The 20,777-nt window shown below is 32.4% G+C and overlaps 2 protein-coding genes and 1 pseudogene across 2 annotated transcripts; 1 reads left to right on the forward strand and 2 right to left on the reverse strand.

Annotated features, from left to right (window-relative positions):
- Nucleotides 1-356: 356 nt before the first annotated feature.
- Nucleotides 357-2,629, reverse strand: LOC100794377 (pentatricopeptide repeat-containing protein At4g15720-like; annotated as a pseudogene).
- Nucleotides 2,630-4,649: 2,020 nt separating this feature from the next.
- LOC100790167 (protein SRG1) lies at nucleotides 4,650-8,776 on the forward strand. Its single transcript, XM_003550163.4, has 4 exons — nucleotides 4,650-4,916; nucleotides 5,064-5,305; nucleotides 5,606-5,933; nucleotides 6,105-8,776. The coding sequence occupies exons 1-4, from the start codon at nucleotides 4,650-4,652 to the stop codon at nucleotides 6,348-6,350; spliced, it is 1,083 nt and encodes a 360-aa protein (XP_003550211.1). The 3' UTR covers nucleotides 6,351-8,776.
- A 257-nt stretch (nucleotides 8,777-9,033) lies between these two features.
- Nucleotides 9,034-15,586, reverse strand: LOC100793682 (cullin-1). Its single transcript, XM_003550169.5, has 19 exons — nucleotides 15,216-15,586; nucleotides 14,995-15,094; nucleotides 13,601-13,786; nucleotides 13,370-13,417; nucleotides 13,084-13,287; nucleotides 12,918-12,995; nucleotides 12,644-12,733; nucleotides 12,478-12,558; nucleotides 12,288-12,350; nucleotides 11,949-11,984; nucleotides 11,782-11,868; nucleotides 11,552-11,701; nucleotides 11,394-11,449; nucleotides 10,595-10,715; nucleotides 10,331-10,492; nucleotides 10,066-10,209; nucleotides 9,714-9,932; nucleotides 9,433-9,600; nucleotides 9,034-9,344 (listed from the first exon to the last, which is right to left on the reverse strand). The coding sequence occupies exons 1-19, from the start codon at nucleotides 15,353-15,355 to the stop codon at nucleotides 9,243-9,245; spliced, it is 2,235 nt and encodes a 744-aa protein (XP_003550217.1). The 5' UTR covers nucleotides 15,356-15,586; the 3' UTR covers nucleotides 9,034-9,242.
- Between the last annotated feature and the right edge of the window lie 5,191 nt (nucleotides 15,587-20,777).

Consider the following 20,777-nt stretch of genomic DNA (forward strand, 5'->3'; position numbering starts at 1 on the left):
AAAATATTTTTGTTATAGTATAGGAAGTGTGTGCAAAATATTCAATGAAAACTTATTTCCATTATAGATGTTTTACATAGTTATACAACAAAGTTATAATTCCGTATGAAGGGTATTTGTGGAATAAAAATATTCTCAGCTCCTTGGTAGGGTTAAGAGTAATTTGCATGGGGCCAATAATAACACCCTTGGAAATTCCTTCAAATCACGATCCGTTTACTGTTCAGTGTTCAATCCAAATGCCAATTTTCTGCATGTTTCCAATTCAATTGACCGTTTTCATTTTGGTTGTAGATCTCACCAAATTTTGTTTAAAGTTTACCATTAAATTCACTCAAATTCTTTACCATTCACTACAAGCAATTGATTAATACGTTTTAAGTTTCATTAGGGATGAACAACTTTTACCACTCTATTAAGAGATATATGTATGCATTTTTCAAACCGATGCATCTGCAAAATAGTTGATGCTAGTATTAAATCTCTTTTCTGTTATTCTCCAGGTGCTGATAGTGTAATTTCCAAATGAAGAAGGAGCAAGAATCCAATGACGTTATACCGATAGAGATAAACGCGTAACTCAATGATGAACCAAAGCTCGCGAGAGCCAGTGATGTTAGGGATTATTTTATAAAGTCTAAAATTAAATTTAAGGATTATTCTGTAAATTATTATATTGCTCTTAAATGATCATATTTTCACCGTTTTATGGAGTATCCTACTGGACATTGTTTTTCTGAGAAATACTAAAATGATATGAGACAAATCTTTACCAAAAATCTCCACAAGTGCATAATCCATTTTTGAAGTGATGAAATCTGTTAACATCTCTCAACCAATTCTCTCTCTACAATATCACTAGTCAGCTTAAAGGCCCCATGACAATCCCCCCTGCACATTCTCAAGTTCTTCATTATTCTGATTGTGGCACCTTTAGGTGTGTTTATTAATCCAAACGCCAACGCAAGTTTGTCACTGTGCATACTCAATTTCTTCTTTGGCCTCCTCTTCCACATCAACAAACACCAACCCTTTAGTCCCTCCCACATATCCCCTTTCCTTCATTCTCTCTTCCATCTCCCTTGGTAAACTCAGCATCTCTCTCCCTTGAGTATATTTAGAGATGTCTCCAGCATGGAACAAATAAGTTGATTCTTTTATCTAAATCCAACTGCTGCCAGGTTCCTTGCAGACTCCAGTATGCTTCATTTCAGATCGCAGATTATGAGCATTTTCCCAGTCCCCAGCCAACGCATATGCATTGGACAATGTAACATATGCACCTGCTACTTGTTGGTTGGACTCTATTAGCCTATTACTGGCTTCAAGAGCAATGTCTACCCTACCATAAAGCCTACTAGCTGAAAGAAGGGTCCCCCACAACATGGCATATTCATCACCTTCAACTTGAAATGACTTTGCTAACTGGTATGCTTCTTCAATACGCCCCACTCGGCCTAGCATATCTGCAATGCACGTGTAATGCTATGTATCAGGAGTCACCCCATATTTTCCCATCCATGGAGTTAAGGAGCTCAAGTCCTTTATCTACAAGCCCCGAATGACTACAAACATGCCCAACAAATGTTATATCATTAGGTTTTATTCTTCTAACAACCATTTCTTGAAACAGTTGAAGAGACAATGTCCCTAGTCCATACTTTGCAGCACCCAAAATAATTGAAGTATAAGGGATCACTGAAGGATTTTGGATTCTCCTGAAGACTTTGGCAGAATAATTAACGCAACCACATTTGGCATACATGTCCACAAGTGCACTGGCAATCACATCACTTGCTTCATGCCCAAGACACCACACCAAGAGTGATTTTTCCAGAACCCAGGCTTCCCAGACTCGCACAAGCACTGATTGCGCTGCACAACATAAAATGATTCGGTTTGTCCAATCTAGAGTGAATGAATTCCTTAAACAGTTGTAGATCATGGTGCCCTTGGGCATTCTGAGAATATGTCGTGATCATGGAAGTCCAAGAAACAACATTCCTTGTACACATGGAGTCAAAAATAAGCCGAGCCTCATCAACATGGTTGCACTTCCCATACATATCAACGAGAGAAGAGTATGCAACAAGGTTGGACCCAAAACCCGAAGCCTCAACAAGAGCATGAGTTCTTCTACCAGTCTCAAGGTTGGCGAGGATAGAACATACATTAATGAGAGTGGCAAATGTGAATTCATTGGGCAGAACCAAGGTTCCTTGCATTTGATGGAACAGAAAAAGTGCCATTTTGGGCTGACTCTGGCTGACATAACCAGCCATAAGCGAAGTCTAGGACACGACATTACCGTGAGGTATTTCGTCGAACAGTTTTTGTGCAGGGTCGATTCTAAAGAGCCTGAGATAGCAGTTAGTGAGATGGTTGGTGGCAAAAGTGTCATTGGACAAAACCGGATTTGACAACGTTGGAATGGGTCGAGGTTGCAGAGGCTAAATCCTTGCAAGTTTGGAGCTTTGCAACGAAGTGAGCTTTGGCATTGGTGTGGAAATGGAAGAGCGATAGTTTGTGTTGGCGGGAGAGTGAGGAAGAGAGGGATGTTACCAAATTGGGCTTCATGTCTATTGTCTGTCCCCTCAATTCATTATCCACTAACTATGAAAATTATACGTTGAAGAAGGACGCTCTGGTCACTGCACTGTCCTTTTCATTTTATAAAGTTATTTTTATTTTTAACCTGTCATGTCTAAATTCACTAAATAAAGTAAATGATTCGTATTCTTTTAAGGTTTTTCTTATTACACACGATATTTTTTTTAATATAAGCTAAAATATGTTTTTATTATAAATATGAAAGTATTTTAATTTTTTTTTATAAAAAAATTTGTATATTTTTCTTCTTACAAAATTAAAATGTCTTTTTTTTTAATCTACCAACATTGTTAATTTATATCAGTTATATGAAAGATCGGATCCATAAGTCGATCAAGGGGTTGAAAAAAATTAATAATAAATATTAAATAAAAAATAAATTATAATAGACTAACAATTTGAATAGATCGTACTTTTTATTTAAATCATACTCACATTATTCTTCATATCATAAAATTAATTAATAATATAATATATACCAAAATTTTTAGCAATCCTTATTAATCAACAATCAACTAAAAAAATCATCTTTCTTTTTATTTTTGAGCTTATTTTTGACAATTTTTATAGCTAAAAATGATATATTAGTTGTCACATAAAAACAACTTAAATTCTAAACTAAACACCGTATACATTTTTAATGTAAGTAAAAATTATATGTTCTAATTTCTAAACGTTAACAAATTTCATTTACAAGACCATGCAACAACAAAAAATAATGAATTTTGAATAAAACAAATATAAAATAATGTCTAAACTAAAATAAAGGGATTAATTAATATGTTTATCTTCTTAAATCTATTTTTTTTATCATCTTGGTAGAAATAAATACTGAGCAGAAGAATTAGGAAAAATGTTAATCTTACCTTGTTTTTCTTTAAACAAAGATTAGAGGCAGGTAGTCACAATGTTGAATATTGGACAAATTCGGCCAAAAGTTAAGAAGAAAAGAAGAAAAATTGATAAGAGCAATATGAAACCTGAAGGAAAAAAAAGTCTCAAGCATTATAACTTACCTAAAGAAATTGCAGCAAATAATGACACAACAAAGTTAGGGACGTCAGGTGTTAGAGCACGTAAAGAAATTGGCAAAGCAAGGAGTGTGAAAAAAAAAAGAGAGAGAGAGAGAGATGTGACAATTGGAAATTTAAAGCAGGGTTGCATGAAGTAATTGCAAGTAATTGGAATAGAAAATGTGTAGTTGTGTAAATGTTTTAAGCTTATCCTTATCTTCTCAAAAAAAAATTCTAAGATTATATAATATTTTTAAAAGATAATAATATTGTCTTTAAGTAAATATAATATCAAGTATATTGTCAAGTATTTTTCTGATTCCCATACGTCCCTTTTAAGAAAGAAGTGCAATATCTTTTCTAGATATATATTATTTTAATTATAATTAATATTCATATAATATAATTATATTATATATATTTGTTAGATTTGAAAAGGAGGGGGCTAAAACCCATGCTTGACGCCATATGTTCTTCCTTATTTGTATGATTATACGTGAAAACGAAAAATATATTTTAGTCTAAAATATATTGTTTAATAAATAAAAAACTAGCTAATCGAAAGTCTTACGGTTGTAAACTAGGAGTTAAAAAATTGAAAGTTTATAAATCATGAGATGTAGTTGACTTAATTAAAAGTATATGATAAAATTAAGTGACAAGTTAATTGTTAAATATAACATGAGATATTTTTAGTCTCATTTTTAAATTAAGGTAAACTGTATTTTGTAGATATATTTCTATTTTTTTAGATAAACTGAATTTTAAAAATTACTATAATTTTAATAAATCTTAATCTGATTTTTAAATCTTGATATAATTGATAAAATAATTCTATTTGAATTCTATAATTTCAAAAACAAGTTCGAAAAGATTGGATTTTTTTCTCTCTATCATCACTGGATTATTTAAAAACAATAGAAGAGATCCTCTAATTCTAAACCGTCTTATTAGTCATACATAATAAATGTCAGTGGCAGTAAATTAAAGCGTAAAACACTCCCTGTACCTCCAAATTCTACGTGCATGGCTACTCTTCCAGTTTCCAACCCTCCCATCAACATTGATGATGTCCAAGAACTAAGAAAAATTAACCCAAATACAATTCCTGAAAGGTTTGTGCAAGATGTCACCGAAAGGCCAAACCTTAATGGCATACCTCTCTCACTCTCACCATCACCTGATGACATGCCCATCATTGATTTTTCTAAGCTTACCAAAGGAAACAAAGAAGAAACCCATGAAGAGATTTTGAAGCTTTCAACTGCTTGTGAGGAGTGGGGTTTTTTTCAGGTAAATTAATAAGACTTTTCTATGTCACTATTTGATAACTGCCTCGAGTCTTATTAAGTAATTAACCTCCATCATCCACCAAATTTGTGTTTCTTTTATTTTATTTTTTAATATATGATATGTGCTGAGTTTGTTGTTTCTTGTTAGATAATTAATCACGATATTGATCTGGATTTGCTGGAGAGCATAGAGAAGATCACCAGGGGGTTCTTCATGTTACCTTTGGAAGAAAAACAGAAATATGCATTGATTCCAGGTACTTTTCAAGGTTATGGCCAGGCTTTGGTTTTCTCGGAGGACCAGAAGTTAGATTGGTGCAACATGTTTGGTCTTGCAATTGAGACTGTAAGGTTTCCACATCTATGGCCTCAGAGGCCAGCCGGATTCAGGTAATAACCAAATTAGCAGTCGAATAAGATTATAATATATTTTCAACAACATATTTCAATGTTTAGTTTTAATCTCTACAAATTGATATTACATTTACTAAAAATGATATAGTTTTAGTCCTTCGTTAGGACTAAAAACACTGCTTTTTGGTAAATATAAGAACTAGAAATCTATTTCTTTAAGAAAAAAAAAATCTATTTGATGGAGAAATAAATATTGTATCCATTATTTAAAGTCTAATATGCTAGTTTACTACTATTTTTGTTATAAAAAAAAATTTAAAAATAGAAAAATTGCAGTGAAGCAGTGGAAGAGTATTCAAGAGAAGTGAAGAAACTATGCCAGAATATGCTGAAGTACATAGCATTAAGCCTGGGGTTGAAGGGGGATGTGTTTGAGAAGATGTTCGGTGAGACATTGCAAGGGATTAGGATGAATTACTACCCTCCTTGTTCTAGACCTGATCTTGTTTTGGGTCTGAGTCCCCATTCAGATGCAAGTGCCATCACTGTGCTGCAACAAGCAAGGGGAAGCCCAGTGGGACTAGAAATACTCAAGGACAATACATGGTTGCCTGTTCTGCCAATTCCAAATGCACTAGTCATAAACATTGGTGACACAATAGAAGTAAGATATACTTTTGCTTAATTATTTTTCTATTTTGTAATATCCTCTCACGTAACATCAATCTCATCCATTGTTAATTACTTACATTCCAGTGGTTTCTCTCTACTTTTTTTTTTCATGTTTGAAGTTTTTTCATATATCCACATTCTAATTTTGTGATTATATATGTAGGTGCTTACAAATGGAAGATACCAGAGTGTGGAGCACAGAGCTGTGGTTCATCAGGAGAAAGATCGCATGTCAATTGTGTCATTTTATGCTCCTAGTTCTGAATTAGAGCTAAGTCCAATGCCAGAATTCGTGGACGAAAACAACCCATGCAGGTTTAGAAGCTACAATCATGGAGAGTACACTGTACACGTCTCAGAAAGCAGGTTACAGGGGAAAAAGACCTTGAACAACTTTGCCAGAATCTAAACAAAACTCCGAAATTAGTTTCCTAGTTTTTGTCATTGTGAAGTAGACAAATTTAATCATAGCATATGTTGTCTTCTTTTAGTAATTTTTTCTGTTATGTTCTTTTCTGGTTTTTATATCCTCTTTCTGTGGTAACCACCAACTGATAATCAAGAATTACATTTTATAAGCTTTATTAGTTATTATTAAATTGTGAGCATTCGACCCAGAAGCTGTGTGACACAAATGATTAATAGCACAAACGATTAGTAGCTTAAGTCCTTTAATCAAATGTTAGGACTTTGATTTCTGACTATATGAATAAAATAATATATGTGGAAAGAAGAGAAGTTATCCCTTAACTACTACTTTATTTTCTCATGAAGCTTGACTACAACTACCTAGAAGAAAGAAAAATATGCCCATTCGTCTGAATTTCAATAAAGTAGAACACAAACTAAGTAACAAGAATTGTGGACAATTAATTAAACTAGAAAAATTATACAATTCATGATTTGTTTTGTGTTCCATGATTTCCACAATAAAAATATTTTTTTAATTCCTTCAACATTAGTCAGCAGAACCCAAATTTATATTGATGAGTTTGATTTTGATCGCGTCGAATTTGCATAGATACGGAAATATGATTAATTGCAGTTCTTGAAATTCCGGACCCATAAAAAAAATGTATTCTTTCTTCTCTCTCAGAATCAGATTCCAATTCGTTTGAAATGCAGTTGCCATAATTCCAATTGGAAGGAACCTCATCATGTTGACAGAACTCTTTGTTTGCGCTAAGTCTAAAATGGAACCCTCTTTTGTCCAACTCCAACAATTTCTCAAATTCGAGTTCTGCACTACCACCTCCGAACCGATCAACGCTCTTTCGTGGTGCCCTACAAGCCCGATTCAGTTCTCTCCTTCTTCTGAAACCACGGCTTCTCCAACTCTTAAATATGCCATATCCTCCAAATAGCGCCCCGGCTACTTTCATGCGACACCCAAAAGACATTGTTGCCAAAGTTCCAATTTTTACGTTCAAAAGGTGCTTCTTCCCTTGACATTGTTCGCATGGTCACCACTGCCCCTCGTTTCCTTGAAAGAAGCTTGGATATTCATATAATCCCAACATATGAATTTGTAAGAGGGTTCCTCCAATCTGACAAGCGAATGATTCATCTTCTGATTCGCAGTCCTAATTTACTTTATGAAGGTAGTGTGACACCTAACATCAAATTGTTGCTTGATAATGGAGTTACCCACTCAAACATTGCTTTGTTGCTCCAGAGACGGAACAATATAGAGTCTTCTAACTGGTTGATGAATTGAAGCAAATGGGTTTCGATCGTTCAATTTCAACTTTCAGTGTAGGGAAAACCAAATGGGTCGAGAAGATTGACACTTTTAAGAAGTGGGGATGGTTCCAAGAACAAGTTCTTCTAGCATTTAGGAGGGGCTATCTCATTGTTTGTTGTCATCCCGTGATAAAATTAATGAAGTGATGAGTTTTTGGGTAGAACAGGTAAAAAAATTTCTATTGAGTCTCCAGAAGAGGATTGCTCCAAGGGCTTCAGTTGTGCAGTTTCTTGTCTCAAAGGTCTGCTAGAAAAGGGTGCAAGCTTAACTACACAATTTGTTCTGATTGACAAGTTGTTCCTGGAAAAGTATGTAAAACGTTTTAAAGAGGATTCTTCTAATCTGTTAAATCTGTACGAGGAAAAAATGAGTCTTCAAAATGATAAGGACAACAACCCTTGTTCGTAGCTTTCATCAAGTGCGTAACTTCTTAATCAAATTTTGGGGCAAATCAACCACCTTGTTTTGTGCAAATTTTGAAATACTCGACATGTCTACCAAACTTCTCATGCTAACTTATATTCAGATTTTTTATTTATAGGACTTTTCCCTGCAGAAATTTGTTATTATGTTTCAGGAGCAACATGTTTCATATGCTGATGATTTTTCTCAGATTGCTAATTTAGTCTCAATTAGAAGTTTGTGAATTGATTTATGGAAGATTCTTCTCATCTGTTAAAAGTTGGAACTGTGAGAATTGTTTTATTTTTTTACTAGTTTTCTTTTTGTCTTTTATTTATCTTTTAAAAGACTCATTTTAGCTTTTTAACTCCTAAATTTGAGTGAATGTTGTCATTCAATGTGATATATTTTAATTTTTGAGCAATATTTTGAACTCTTTTATTGATTTAAGACATGATATTTGTTCCAATCAAGTATCACTAAACTAAAATTACCTACATGAAAACTATAAATCCAACTATTTAAACCAAAAATGAATCATAAACATGATGAAAATGACGTAAAAAGCGACGTCTACGTGCATTTGTACGAATCATGAACTACAATGACTTGAGATAGTAAAGATCTATATTCATGCAGCAATACCATAAATTAATCCTTGGGATAATCTCATCTTCGAATAGTTTTAAAATAGCATAGCCACTACCAAATATAGAGTAGAGATGTCGCCGCGAAATATATTCATAGACAAATAATGTCGATCCATAGGCCGTAGCAGTTGGGTTTAGATTTAAAAGGCATACCCATTCACCTGATGATTTCTAAGCTGATAATCAAAATACAATTTCCTTGGAGCGCTTACACAATTCTGGGGGGAGGGAGGGAAGGGAAGCAGATAACAGACGGGCATCAAATATGTTGCGAGAAGGAATTGAAGCCAAAAAGATGGTGAAAGTATCAGTGAGCTGGATTATGGAATTGATTACAATTTCCCAACATGATCACACATCTACATGGAGGCAAAATATACAAGCACTCACAGCTCCTTCAAGAAAATTTTTAGGAAAAACTCATTTCTTTTGCACAAGTTCAAGCATGATCCTTTTGTTTTGATTTTGCAGTAACCACTTCATTTGCACAATTACTTAGATCATGTCAAGCCAAGTACTTGAACATATTAGCATTATCTTTGTCTCTTTCCAAGTAGTCACGAGAAATCAAATCTTCAATCCGCTTTTTAATAGCCTTGACGTCAGGCTGCAAAATTACGTTCCATATGAAAGAAAAAAATCAAGAATTGAGAGAAAAATATAAGATTATGTTAGGAGAATGGTCAAATATGTACCTTAAACATGCGACCTAACTGCTCAACACACTCCATGACTAATTGTTGGTAGCCCAAAACTTTACGACTCTTCATAATACGCACAATTGAGGCATCAATAGCATATCTTCTGTCCTTGTCAACATCCTCAATAACCTTTTTCTTCTCATCCACAGGAGGAAGAGGAATCTGCATAAAAAATGAGTCAAGTCCCCTTAAAAGTCAGTAAATAGAATATGAGAGGGAGAAGGCCGAACAAATAGAAAGAGTAAAGATTAAAACATATTTAAATAAAATTATACCTTGATTCTCCTCATTTTGTCAGTAAATTTGGAATTAAATTCAAAATAATCAGTGGACAATATTGTTTTTGTATTTGGCTCCTTGTTGAGAATCTTGTACTTGGCACATGATAAGGAATGGAGCAGTCTAATAACATCATCGTCAGATAAGTTTAACTGAGTCATTATCTCTGAGTAACTCAGTCTATCAGACGAATTAAAAAGCAGTAATGCTGAAGCCTATTAAAAAAGAGACACTAGGTCAGTAGAAATGTGTACAAGAATCCATGGAGATCACAAATGTAAAAAATGAACAAGTGAGGGCATAACATTTACATAATTACAGATAAGTAAAGCAAGTAAGTAATATTACCTGGTAGGTTGTAACAATCAGCTCCACGGTTTTTGGGTCAAATTTCCCACTTATATTACACGTACCCAAGGAATAAATCCATGTAAGTTTTCTGTGCTTCGTTTTAGTTTGATAAAATTCTTTGAAAACTTCAACACACCTTATCTAAAAAAAAGGAATAAGAGAAAGGTATTAGTTATAACCGAAGTCTACAAAATCTAGGTTAAGTAGAATCAAACACTGGGCACCAAATGTAAGATTTTTATATCAAGAAGATCCAGATTACCATTTCTGCAGGAAGATTGAGATCAAAAGATTTGTAACTAGGCCAGAAGCCAGTAGTCAGAACTGTAACTGTCAAGTCTATGCCAGGGTCTGCATTGGGATTATTGCTTAAATACTCCTCAAAGCTAGTTTGATTCTCCTTTGCCAGTGTCAAATCTGTAACCTGGTACCAAAGCAAAAGCATTTAAATTTTCTTTTATCAACCAACCAAAAAAGTTGAATATAGCATATCAGCTTCTGTTTACGAAGATTAGAAATGGCTGACCATTCCTTCCATCTTTGAGGTAAACTGTCCACCACATTGTTGCTTCAATTTTGTCAAAATACTTCGCTCGTGATCATCATTGGCACTCTTGTCAAAGAGAAGCCTTCGAGCAAGCTTCTTCCTGAAAGCAACCAAGCAAGAAGTAAACATGTTACAATGTCATTTAGATAAACTGATAAAAGGTCTAGAGGCATAAAAGTAAATACAAAAAAAAAGAAATTTTCTTTTTGAAATAACTGCACTCCATTTTATCTCTTCATTTCCGTATTTTACCCCACCATTATCAATTTCAGTTTAGCTACCCATTCATCTCGATTTTTAAGCTTTTCCAAAAATATTTATCCCACTTTCTAGTAAACATGAATTAAAGGACCAATTCTCCCTATCGCTTAAAGTGTTAGGTAAAGACCAAATATTAGTTTTATATCTTGTAACATGCCAGCATAAGTAAGCATTTTCGGCTTGAAACATGGGCAATGCCAAGATTCAACTAGAGCAATAGGGATGACAAGGATTGACTCCTAACCATTTGATCATACAGGACTCTGATATTATACCAAGGACCAACTCTCCCAAAATAATGAAGGCCCATTATTGGTATTGTATCTCTAAAACTAAGGAAAACACATGCAACAAAGCACATTTAATTGTCAGAAACAACCAAGGATTAGTGGAAGTAATTTTTACAACACAGTGGAAGATAAAGATTGAAGCACCAGCCAAGCAATATAAATTCCTTTTTTGACAAGCATATCCAACCTAGTATTCATCATACAAATTTTCTTCCTCTTTATCTTACCTATAAAATTCAGCAAACAAGTCTTTGTCACTAATATAGGCAAGCAGCTTGACCACCTGCAGATAGACCAAAACAAATCCCAAATTCAAAAGTCAAAACTGTACACATCAATCATGTTTATAGAAGTATATGTGGAACACATCAAGAATAATGCAGACCTTTTCAAGAGTTTCTTCAATTGCTTCATCACTTAATTTTTCACTTCCTCCTTTCTTAAGAATGTTATCACAGAAGGAGGCAAGCAGTTCTGCGCTTGAACTTCCAGCAACACCTTTGTTGCAAAAGACCTCAAAAGCCTCTTTAAGAGCCTATATGATCAAAACATTCAGATTTGCATGTACACATATCAATCCATAATTGTAGAGCTACTTTCTATTCAAAACAAAACCTTGTGGAAAAGAGTATGATTCTGGAAACAATCGTTCACATATGCCAGGTACTTGTCATGCAGCTCAATCACCTTGCGAACAAAAACCTGAAGCAAAAGACCAATTTCAATTTCCACAAATAAAAGAAAAAATGCAGTTAAATTAATAAAATTATTTTTTTTATCACCTGCTCCTGCAGACCTACGATATCCTTCTTCTCTGCCTGTAGACATTTTCATTTAAAAGGACAAATTAACAAGGTCAGTAACAAAAGCAAATTGCTCTCAAAGTATGACATCGTTCACAACTTGAGCATTAAGAAAAACACAAGTAAATGAGGCATATAATACAACACTTTGTCAGGAAAGCAACTTCAAAATCATGTCAACACTTCAATACAGAGATTATGCATTGAAAACTAAGAATACCAGTGCATACTAATCTTTCCTCAATTACTGCAATCAAGAAATTAAACCTCTCAACCAGAAACAAGCAAAACTACAGAATAGCCAGTTCAAAAAAAGACCTTTTTGTTGCTAGCTGCATCTTCAGCATGCTTCACCAAAGCCATACCTTCAGTGGTAACATGCTGGGAAAAGGGAAAAGAGAAAGATAAGCAAGTGAGCAAGAAAGCAAGGAGAACAGAAGAGGCCAAAATTGGCATTGACATATATAAAAGGGAGAAAAAACATAAAGATAGGTTCAACATGACCAACCTGCTTAAATATACTGGAAACAGGATCTAAGCCTCGAGGTATTTTAGAGAATAGCCTGAACATTCTTGACAAGTCTTCAACCTAAGCATTTAAAGGAGCACATATGGTGAGATACTCTCGGTTAAAATTTTGTACGCATAACAAGTAAATAGAGTTTCATGAGTACCTTGTCATCTCTAAGTAAAGCATGACATCCAGAGTGCTCTTTCTCAAGGAGTTGGTTTGCATACACAGATAACAACTCATGTTGAACTTTCTAAACAAGAAATTTCCAGAACAACAAAAGAAAACATGAGAAAAGTTAAGAAACTATAAAATGAGTCAAAAACAAAAGAAACCATTATAATCATTAAAAAAATCTTTAAGTTGCCTAGCAATACTCCACTGTGCATGGCAGAAGACCAAATAGCTGAAATAGTATCATAAAGTCAATAACAGACCTCTAATAACTTTGGCTCGCTACTAGAGTGCAAGTAATGAGCAACCCTATCTTTCTCCCGTTTTAAGCACTCCTCAGCCTGTAATAAAAGACATGGTCAAATAGAGGCCAGAAAGTAATGTAAATGAAGAAACCAAGTTACAGTAAGCATAAATGAGAAACCACACCTTGAGCATATAATCAGGACAAGAATCTTCTAGAATCCAATTCGAAGCCTTTCGAGAATAATAAGCAGAAGTGTCTTTGAGCATGGCGGCTTCAAAATCATTCTCATAGTGATCCATTTGCCCCATTCCAATTTCAACAAATATGTCTAATACATTCTTTAACAGAGCTCGATCAATCTGCTCTCCCTCCCGTTCTTGATCAATCTTTATAAACAAAAATGGATTTGTTAATTGATCTAAATTTGTAAACATGGGAAATCTAGCATACTAAGGAAGAAAAACTTACAAGTGAAATAACTGCATCTCTAACTTTCCCATTTAGTTCCTTGTAAACCTGCAAATAATAAAACCCATAAATTTATTTTTCTAATGAAGCCACATTAAATGAAATGACAATAATTGGAAAGCCATCCAATTTGCACTAGCACTACAAAGTTTGTCTTTATTTATAACATGTACAAGACTAGTTAACTGAAAGAATTAGTGTGGCATCACAAAAGGTTCATTGTAATATTACCAAATCACGGAAGCAAGTCAACCCAACTTCATTAAGGGGCGGAAGTGACCTCCGAGCAATAAAGTACCGATCCAAATAGTGAAAGAACCGAGAAAGCCACCGAACCATAATTTTATGGTTCGCCCATCTCTTCACAAGTTCTCTCAACATAAATTCATCGTGCTTCTCTCTCAAAGAAGGCAATACCTGGACCCAAAGGGGAAAAAGAAAAAGGAAAACAAGACAGCATCTCATTAGAAGAAAAAGTCAACAAAATTAATAAAAGGTACATCCACCAAATTAATTGAAAACAAACAGAAAATATAAATATTTTATAATTAAACATGTAGATAATAACCTGGTTGGATGATAGACAAGAAATCCCATTTGCGGGAACAAAAACGAAGTTGCAGTCACTGGCTGTGTTTGGGTAACATTTTGGATTCTTAAAATCAATTTTACAGTGAATAGAATTGATTTTCAAGATTCCCCCCTTAAACAGCAATGCACCAAACATCATTTGAGGAGCCAAAAATGGGGTTTTTGTTTCTGATGCAATAGCAACCATGATTTGTGCCACTCTAGGAGCAACAGCAAGCTACGACAAGACGGGCTTCCATGATGCGGCTCAAAGCTGTAATGCCGCTATATTGGCCCTATTGTGGGCAACTGACAACTATGGGGTAAGGTGATTAAAATTTTACAAATACAAGCCCTTATCTTGATTTCTTCCCGTATTAATAAGCTAAACATGAGAAAGACAATTTGTTTTTTTCATTCCGTCCCTGTCAACTCCAATTTTATTCCCTTTCCTTTCAATCCCATATCTGTAAAACATCCTAATGAAACTTAACCGTACAAGGAATTCCTCTTAAAAATATTTTTTTAATATAAATAAAGAAGTAATATTATTTCTTTCATTTGATTCTGCTTTCAGCTATTAAAAAACTGGATGCATGATTGGTGGTGTTTCCATAACAAGTATTTGTCACTCAGACATGCTTCAGTCAGTCACTGTGTATTTCCTATACTCATTTCATAATTCTCAGTTTTAGGATAAAATGTTTCAAAACATGATTCAATGGGTAGTGTTGCATGAATTAGGTAAACTGATCAAACTACATTTTATAGTAGTTTTGAATCTTTTAGAGCTACCTTACCTCATAAGAACTATATGATTCATTTTCCTAAAAATGAAAGATGTGTCAAAGTCCCAGAAATGTGCTAAAAGAAATAAGTTGTGCTTATGCAACCTATGCCAATATCAACGCACGTTATTAGATATGATACTCCAAATTGTACTAAACTTGTAAGCAAGTAGTGTAGGGATAACCAAATAATATGTCACACATAAATAATTCCAAGTTCATTTAAAGAGATAATCTTAAGATACTCCAAATGAGAGTGTTACTAACCGTCGATACGATGTACTCTTCAAAAGACTCCTTATACTTGTCATAAAGTTGTTGGGAATAGTCATGAGGAGGCTTTTGAGTGCACATGTTGTAGATGGTCCTGCAACACGAATCAAGGAAAAAAGTGCTGGGATATAGAAATTAAAAGAAAGAAAGAAAGAGAGAAAGATCTCAAAGAAAAACAAAAAAAAAAAAAGAGCAAAGAGTATAGAGATGAATACGTGTAAAGCATCATGTAGTCCTCGGAGCTGAATTGAGGCTCGGGCAAGCCTTCTAGAATGTTCTTGAGCTTGGTGATGCCCTTCTGCATGAAATCCCATCCCTGTTCTAGGTCAATAGTCTTCCGCTCACTCATTGACATGTTGCTAACCTAAAACCCACCGAAATCTGCAGTCAAAGGCAGAATTCCAAATTGAATCAGGAGGACGGAAGCAATAATTGTCCAGAAGAAAAAGAGTAGCGATCGGGGGAAGAGAGAAGCCTAAAAATGGTTGGTGAAGGAGAAGGAGGGAAAAGAAAGGGTCCAAAAGAAGGAGCATTGATGATGGGAAAAGGAAAGTCTTCAAAAAAATCCTTCTGGACCAAAAATCGCTCTTTCGGTGTCGGCTCTATTATTTAAATCATAAATCTTTAATAATTATGTTTTTTGGTTCAAAATATATTTTGTAAAAAGACTACGATTCAAACAAAAATGTAATATACAATCATTTTTTCATATAAATATATTTTCTTGTGTAATTCTTATATTACATTGTAATATTCGCTCAAAATCCTAACAGAGCCTTCACACTCCATCCAATGCTAAAAAGATTACTTTTGATGGTTCATCTCTAAAATTTGAGTAATTGTTGTTCTTCCTGATCATTTTTTATTTTGTCTCACAATTTTCAACTACGTGATTTAATACATATGAAATTTGTTTGTTAAATTTACTTATTGAAATTTATGAAACCTAATTAATGTTCAAACAAAAAAAAATCATTAACATTATAAAAATTGTGTGTAAAATGAATCTTACAAACATCAAAAAATTTAAAAATTTAATATCAAATCATTTTTTAATTGTTCATCAAATTTATTTTTCAAATATTTTTATCACGACTTTTTTTTTATCTAAACATTAGTTGGGTTTCATATTTTAAAGTAAATGAATATAATTAGACAATGTTTGACATATTAAAAGGATTGAAAGTTGTGTCTCAAAATCAAAAACAAATTAGGAGGATAAAGTTGATTTAAAATTAAGAAATAAATGATTAAAATGATTTTAAAAAAAATAAAAGATCAAAATAAATTTTAATAAAAAGATAAATAACTAAAAATATATTTTAGTCATTGATTAAAAAAGTGATAGATGATGAATGTTATTTATATTTGCTTAATAACCTGCATGATATGCTCCTTTCAATACAAGAAGGTTAAAAATGAACATAAGCTAATATTAAACTCGATGACTCTTATTGCTGAAAGGTGTCACTTATCTTTTGTAATATCTATTTTTTTTGTTAAAATTTGTAGAAAATCATAAAAATATGTAGGTTTCATTTTGTATTTAATGAATTTCATTTATGTTTTTAATAAATTTTAATGGATAAAAAAGAATGTGTATAAAGAATTATGTTAGTGAGATTTGAGAGGGATAGATGCAAACTCTGGTGCCACATGCATTAGTGAAGGTTGTGTGGAAGAACCATTTTTTGTAGTGTATTGCTGGATGGACCTTAGGTTCTGATATATTTCCATTTGGATTCATTTGAGTATAACAGTGGAAAACATCACGACAACTACTTCTGTGCTTATAACTCACATTTCCATCAGCACTTCAAACTAGGAAGGCATCCTTCTTTGACACACCACAAGCATCTTTATATTAGTGGGTCATTATGATCCTCAATGAATCACAATGTAACAACAGAAATCGTAGGAGGGAATTGAGGAAGACGACAGAAAACTTTGATGAATCATGGTGAAAGCAACCGAGTGAGACGAATTATGATGCAAAGAAGCCAGAAGCATTTACGAGCGAGATGGAACCAAAAAAAAAAACTAGTTACATATATTTGTTTTCTTTTATTGTTTTAAATACTACAGGTGATTCCAATCTTTTCATCGTTTCTGTTTCCAATGCAAAAAATTCTAAAGAAAACTGAACATTTTTGTTGTTGTTATCAATCGGACATAGTTTTAGAAACATTTCAGGGGAAAGCATTTTTTCATTGGGGACCATATATTTGCTTTAAATAACATAACAAAAAATGTCAATGTTCGAGGAGAACTTGAGTTCTGATATCAAAAGGGAGTTTGAGAGATGGAGGGAATAGAAAAACACAAATTGAGTCAAAAGGGCGGAAAGTTCAAAACAAGAAGAATAGAAAAAAGTTTGACGATGATTAATGATCAAAATAGAATAGAGCCAAAAGTAATTATCTAAAGCTCAGAACAAATTAAACAGGTACACAACATAGCATAGAATCAAATGCAATTAAATGATATATAATCAGTTTTTTTTTTTTTTTGTTTTTTCTCTTTCTTCTCTTTTTATCGAAGACGCAATAGACAAATTTAAATAATGCAGAAGCTAATTAAAATCAAATATGTTCAAATAGTAATAAAAAGGTCAAGATTAACTGTGAAAAAACTAATTTATTCTATGTAAATGTTAAACTAAGTTCTCTATGTTCGTCTGTAAAAATAAAATAAAAATCTATGCTCGTTTCAAACTGTCCCGATCACTAAGACAGGAAAAAGGCAAGCTGAATTTGCGTTTTTTTATTCAAATCATGCCTAAATATATTGATGCGAAGGAACCCAAGTAACATAGGCTGCTAGGAAAATGGGCTCTAGTAAAAAAAGAAAATCTGCTTTGGTCCATTTTTATGGATGAATTTAAATTCGGCAGCTGATATTCTTACCCTCATTTTTTTCTATTCTCACCCGCTAACTTTATTAACTTTATTGTATTTTTCAATTCCAAAACTATTTTTAGGATAGAAATGTGATTCTGCTGTTAATCAATAAAAATGAAATCACAATTATGTATCCAGATTTAGATACACAACAAAATCGTAATTTTGTTGGATATCTGAAAAATTGTCTCTAAACAGTGTTTCTCCTTACAAAACTCAATTTCTTCACTTAAAAATAACAAGAAATGATAAACGTTCTCACTTACACCATTCTTTTTAAAAAATTCCTATTTAAGGTTCTCCTCCCTTTACATTTCAACTAATGTAGTTATTCTCATATTAATGACTTATATTTATAAAAGTGGCGAATGACTTAAACTTTTTTTAGATAAGCACTAATTAATAATTTCCTATAATTTCAAGAATCACTTTACTTAAAAATTGCAATTTAACAAATCTGCATACACCTTAGCTAATAGGAGGTGTAGTTTGGTGGAGGACTTTTTTATGTTTGAACAATTGCCTGGTTTTTTAAGCTTATTGTGTTTTTTTATTCTTTAGGAGTTGTGTCTCTTCGTCTTGTTCCCGTGTAATTCTTTTTTTTTTTTTTGGACTTTTTAGTTTTGTTGAATTCCAAAAAAATAAAAATAAAAATTTCTAGTAATCCTAATATTATATTTTATATAGAAATTTATAATTGAAATTCCCAACAATAATTTATATAATCCAACTTCCAAATGTATAAATATTATTACGAAAAATGTATATAATATTATTAAACTATACGAGGACAAATTTTATTTGTAATTTATGATGCAATCTTATAAATAGCAGTCTATTTATTTGTTGTGAAAATAATTTATAAATAGAAATTGTTACGCACCTATTAATTTTCCCCAATGTCTCCTAGTTATTGCATATTAAAAATGCAAAATTGTATATTAATTCCGTTTATAATAATTTCAAAACTATTAGGGATAGACATGCATTATCATGTCAATTATAACATATGACATAATAATTATTGAGGTGGGTGAATTGTTATAAATTTTGTTATTTATATTTCATTTTTATGAATTAAAAAATATGATATAATAATTTAATTTGAAGGCAATCAATTTAATATATATTATAAAAGAATAAAGATTATGGACAGCCAAGGATACTTTACATCCTGAGAGAAAAAAAATATAGATATGATAGTGATATAATTTGATAAAAGATAAAAAAAATTAAAAAAGTGTTTAATGATATATGAATGTGCACGTATCTGGTTATAAAATTTTAGGTATCTTTTCTATCCAGAGTCAGCGTGCGTGATATGCAAAGTAATTAAGTGATTGTATATATGATCTTCCTTAATATGTTAGACTATCACTTACTACTTTTGAACTGAAGTGAATGAGATAACGAATACCAGCTTTGAATCATGAGGGATATATATGCAAAGTAATTATATATGACTTATTATTTTTGTTTAGTCGTGTGAGACTGATGAATTCTTACATTTTCACGATATACAGACCACTTTTGATACGTACTCGATATATCTATATATATAAATAGGAAGAATTTATTTATTTTATTTTTTATTTTTATTATTTATTTTCTTGACTATAATAAATAAAAAAATGAATGATAAAAGTAAATTTAAAATAAGTGGATTTCTTCTATATATTGCCGAAGAAAAAAAAAACTTTGTAAGGACGTTGAATCTGCTGCCTGTGCTCCGTGGCAACCAATTACATGGCATTGGCCACGGGAGAAAGTAAATTTGATACGTATCATATCTCACCATGTTCAATATACCTTTAGGATTTGGAAACGGTATTTATATTTGGATGTCTTAATAGAATAAACACTTTAATGATTTTTTAATGCTTCAGTACCTAGTCCATCATTTTCTTTTCCTTTGAGAAGGTCAATTACAATAGTAAATTTATGCTTTCACAAAAGAATACCACTTTTCAACATAAAAATCACTGAAAAATTAATGTGCTTATATGATTAATACATTAACTTTGTAAAATATTTTATTAAAAAACTAGAGACTGGGTATGTGATAAAATGATTAATATGATAGAAAAATATAATCAAAATATTATAAATATTTATTAAGTAATCATATAATAACTAAAAATTATTTTTGGTTAGTACATGCTTCTTGTTCTTGAAGAAAGTATTAGATAGATGTGAACCTCGTGGTTTTAACTATTCTCTGTATAATATACATAATTGATTGAGTGTTACTAATTCTTGATCTTAAATTGAATGCATATCAGGAAATCAAGATTATCGAGCATAATGATACAAGACTTTCTAATAATTTATCCAATTCTCAAACTTCTCCTTGAATTCCATCCAAATCAATAACTCAATACAACAACTTGAATAGAGGAATAGAAAATAGATCTGTGTATATATCAGGAAAAAAATAAACTGTGTGAAGGAACACTAGCTTCTTTTTAAGTAACCTCGTACGATCCATCATGTTTAGAAATATATGACCTAGTACGATGAATCTAAACAGCTTGTAAACTCCACTGTTTTTTGGCTACATTGTTTTGGGATTTTGTGTTGACATCTAATGCACACAATAGTTAATTTGGTATAATGTGGTCCATACCCTTAAAACTATGAGTTCAGAAGGTAACTTGAGGTTTAAAATACATTAATCTATATTAACATATCATTAAGTGACGTACTAGTTTATAGATTCTGAATAACAATTCTCTATTTTAAAGAGACCCTAGAAAGTGACTTTATACCAGTCTTTTTGGTGACGGCGATGGAAACTTTCAGATAAGCTGGTTAGAACAAAACAAGGATAATAAAACTATAATCTAATTAAACGAGGAAATATAATTGATTTTGGGT

Source organism: Glycine max, chromosome 17 (genome assembly GCF_000004515.6).
Source record: "Glycine max cultivar Williams 82 chromosome 17, Glycine_max_v4.0, whole genome shotgun sequence".
NCBI classification, from domain to species: domain Eukaryota; kingdom Viridiplantae; phylum Streptophyta; class Magnoliopsida; order Fabales; family Fabaceae; genus Glycine; species Glycine max.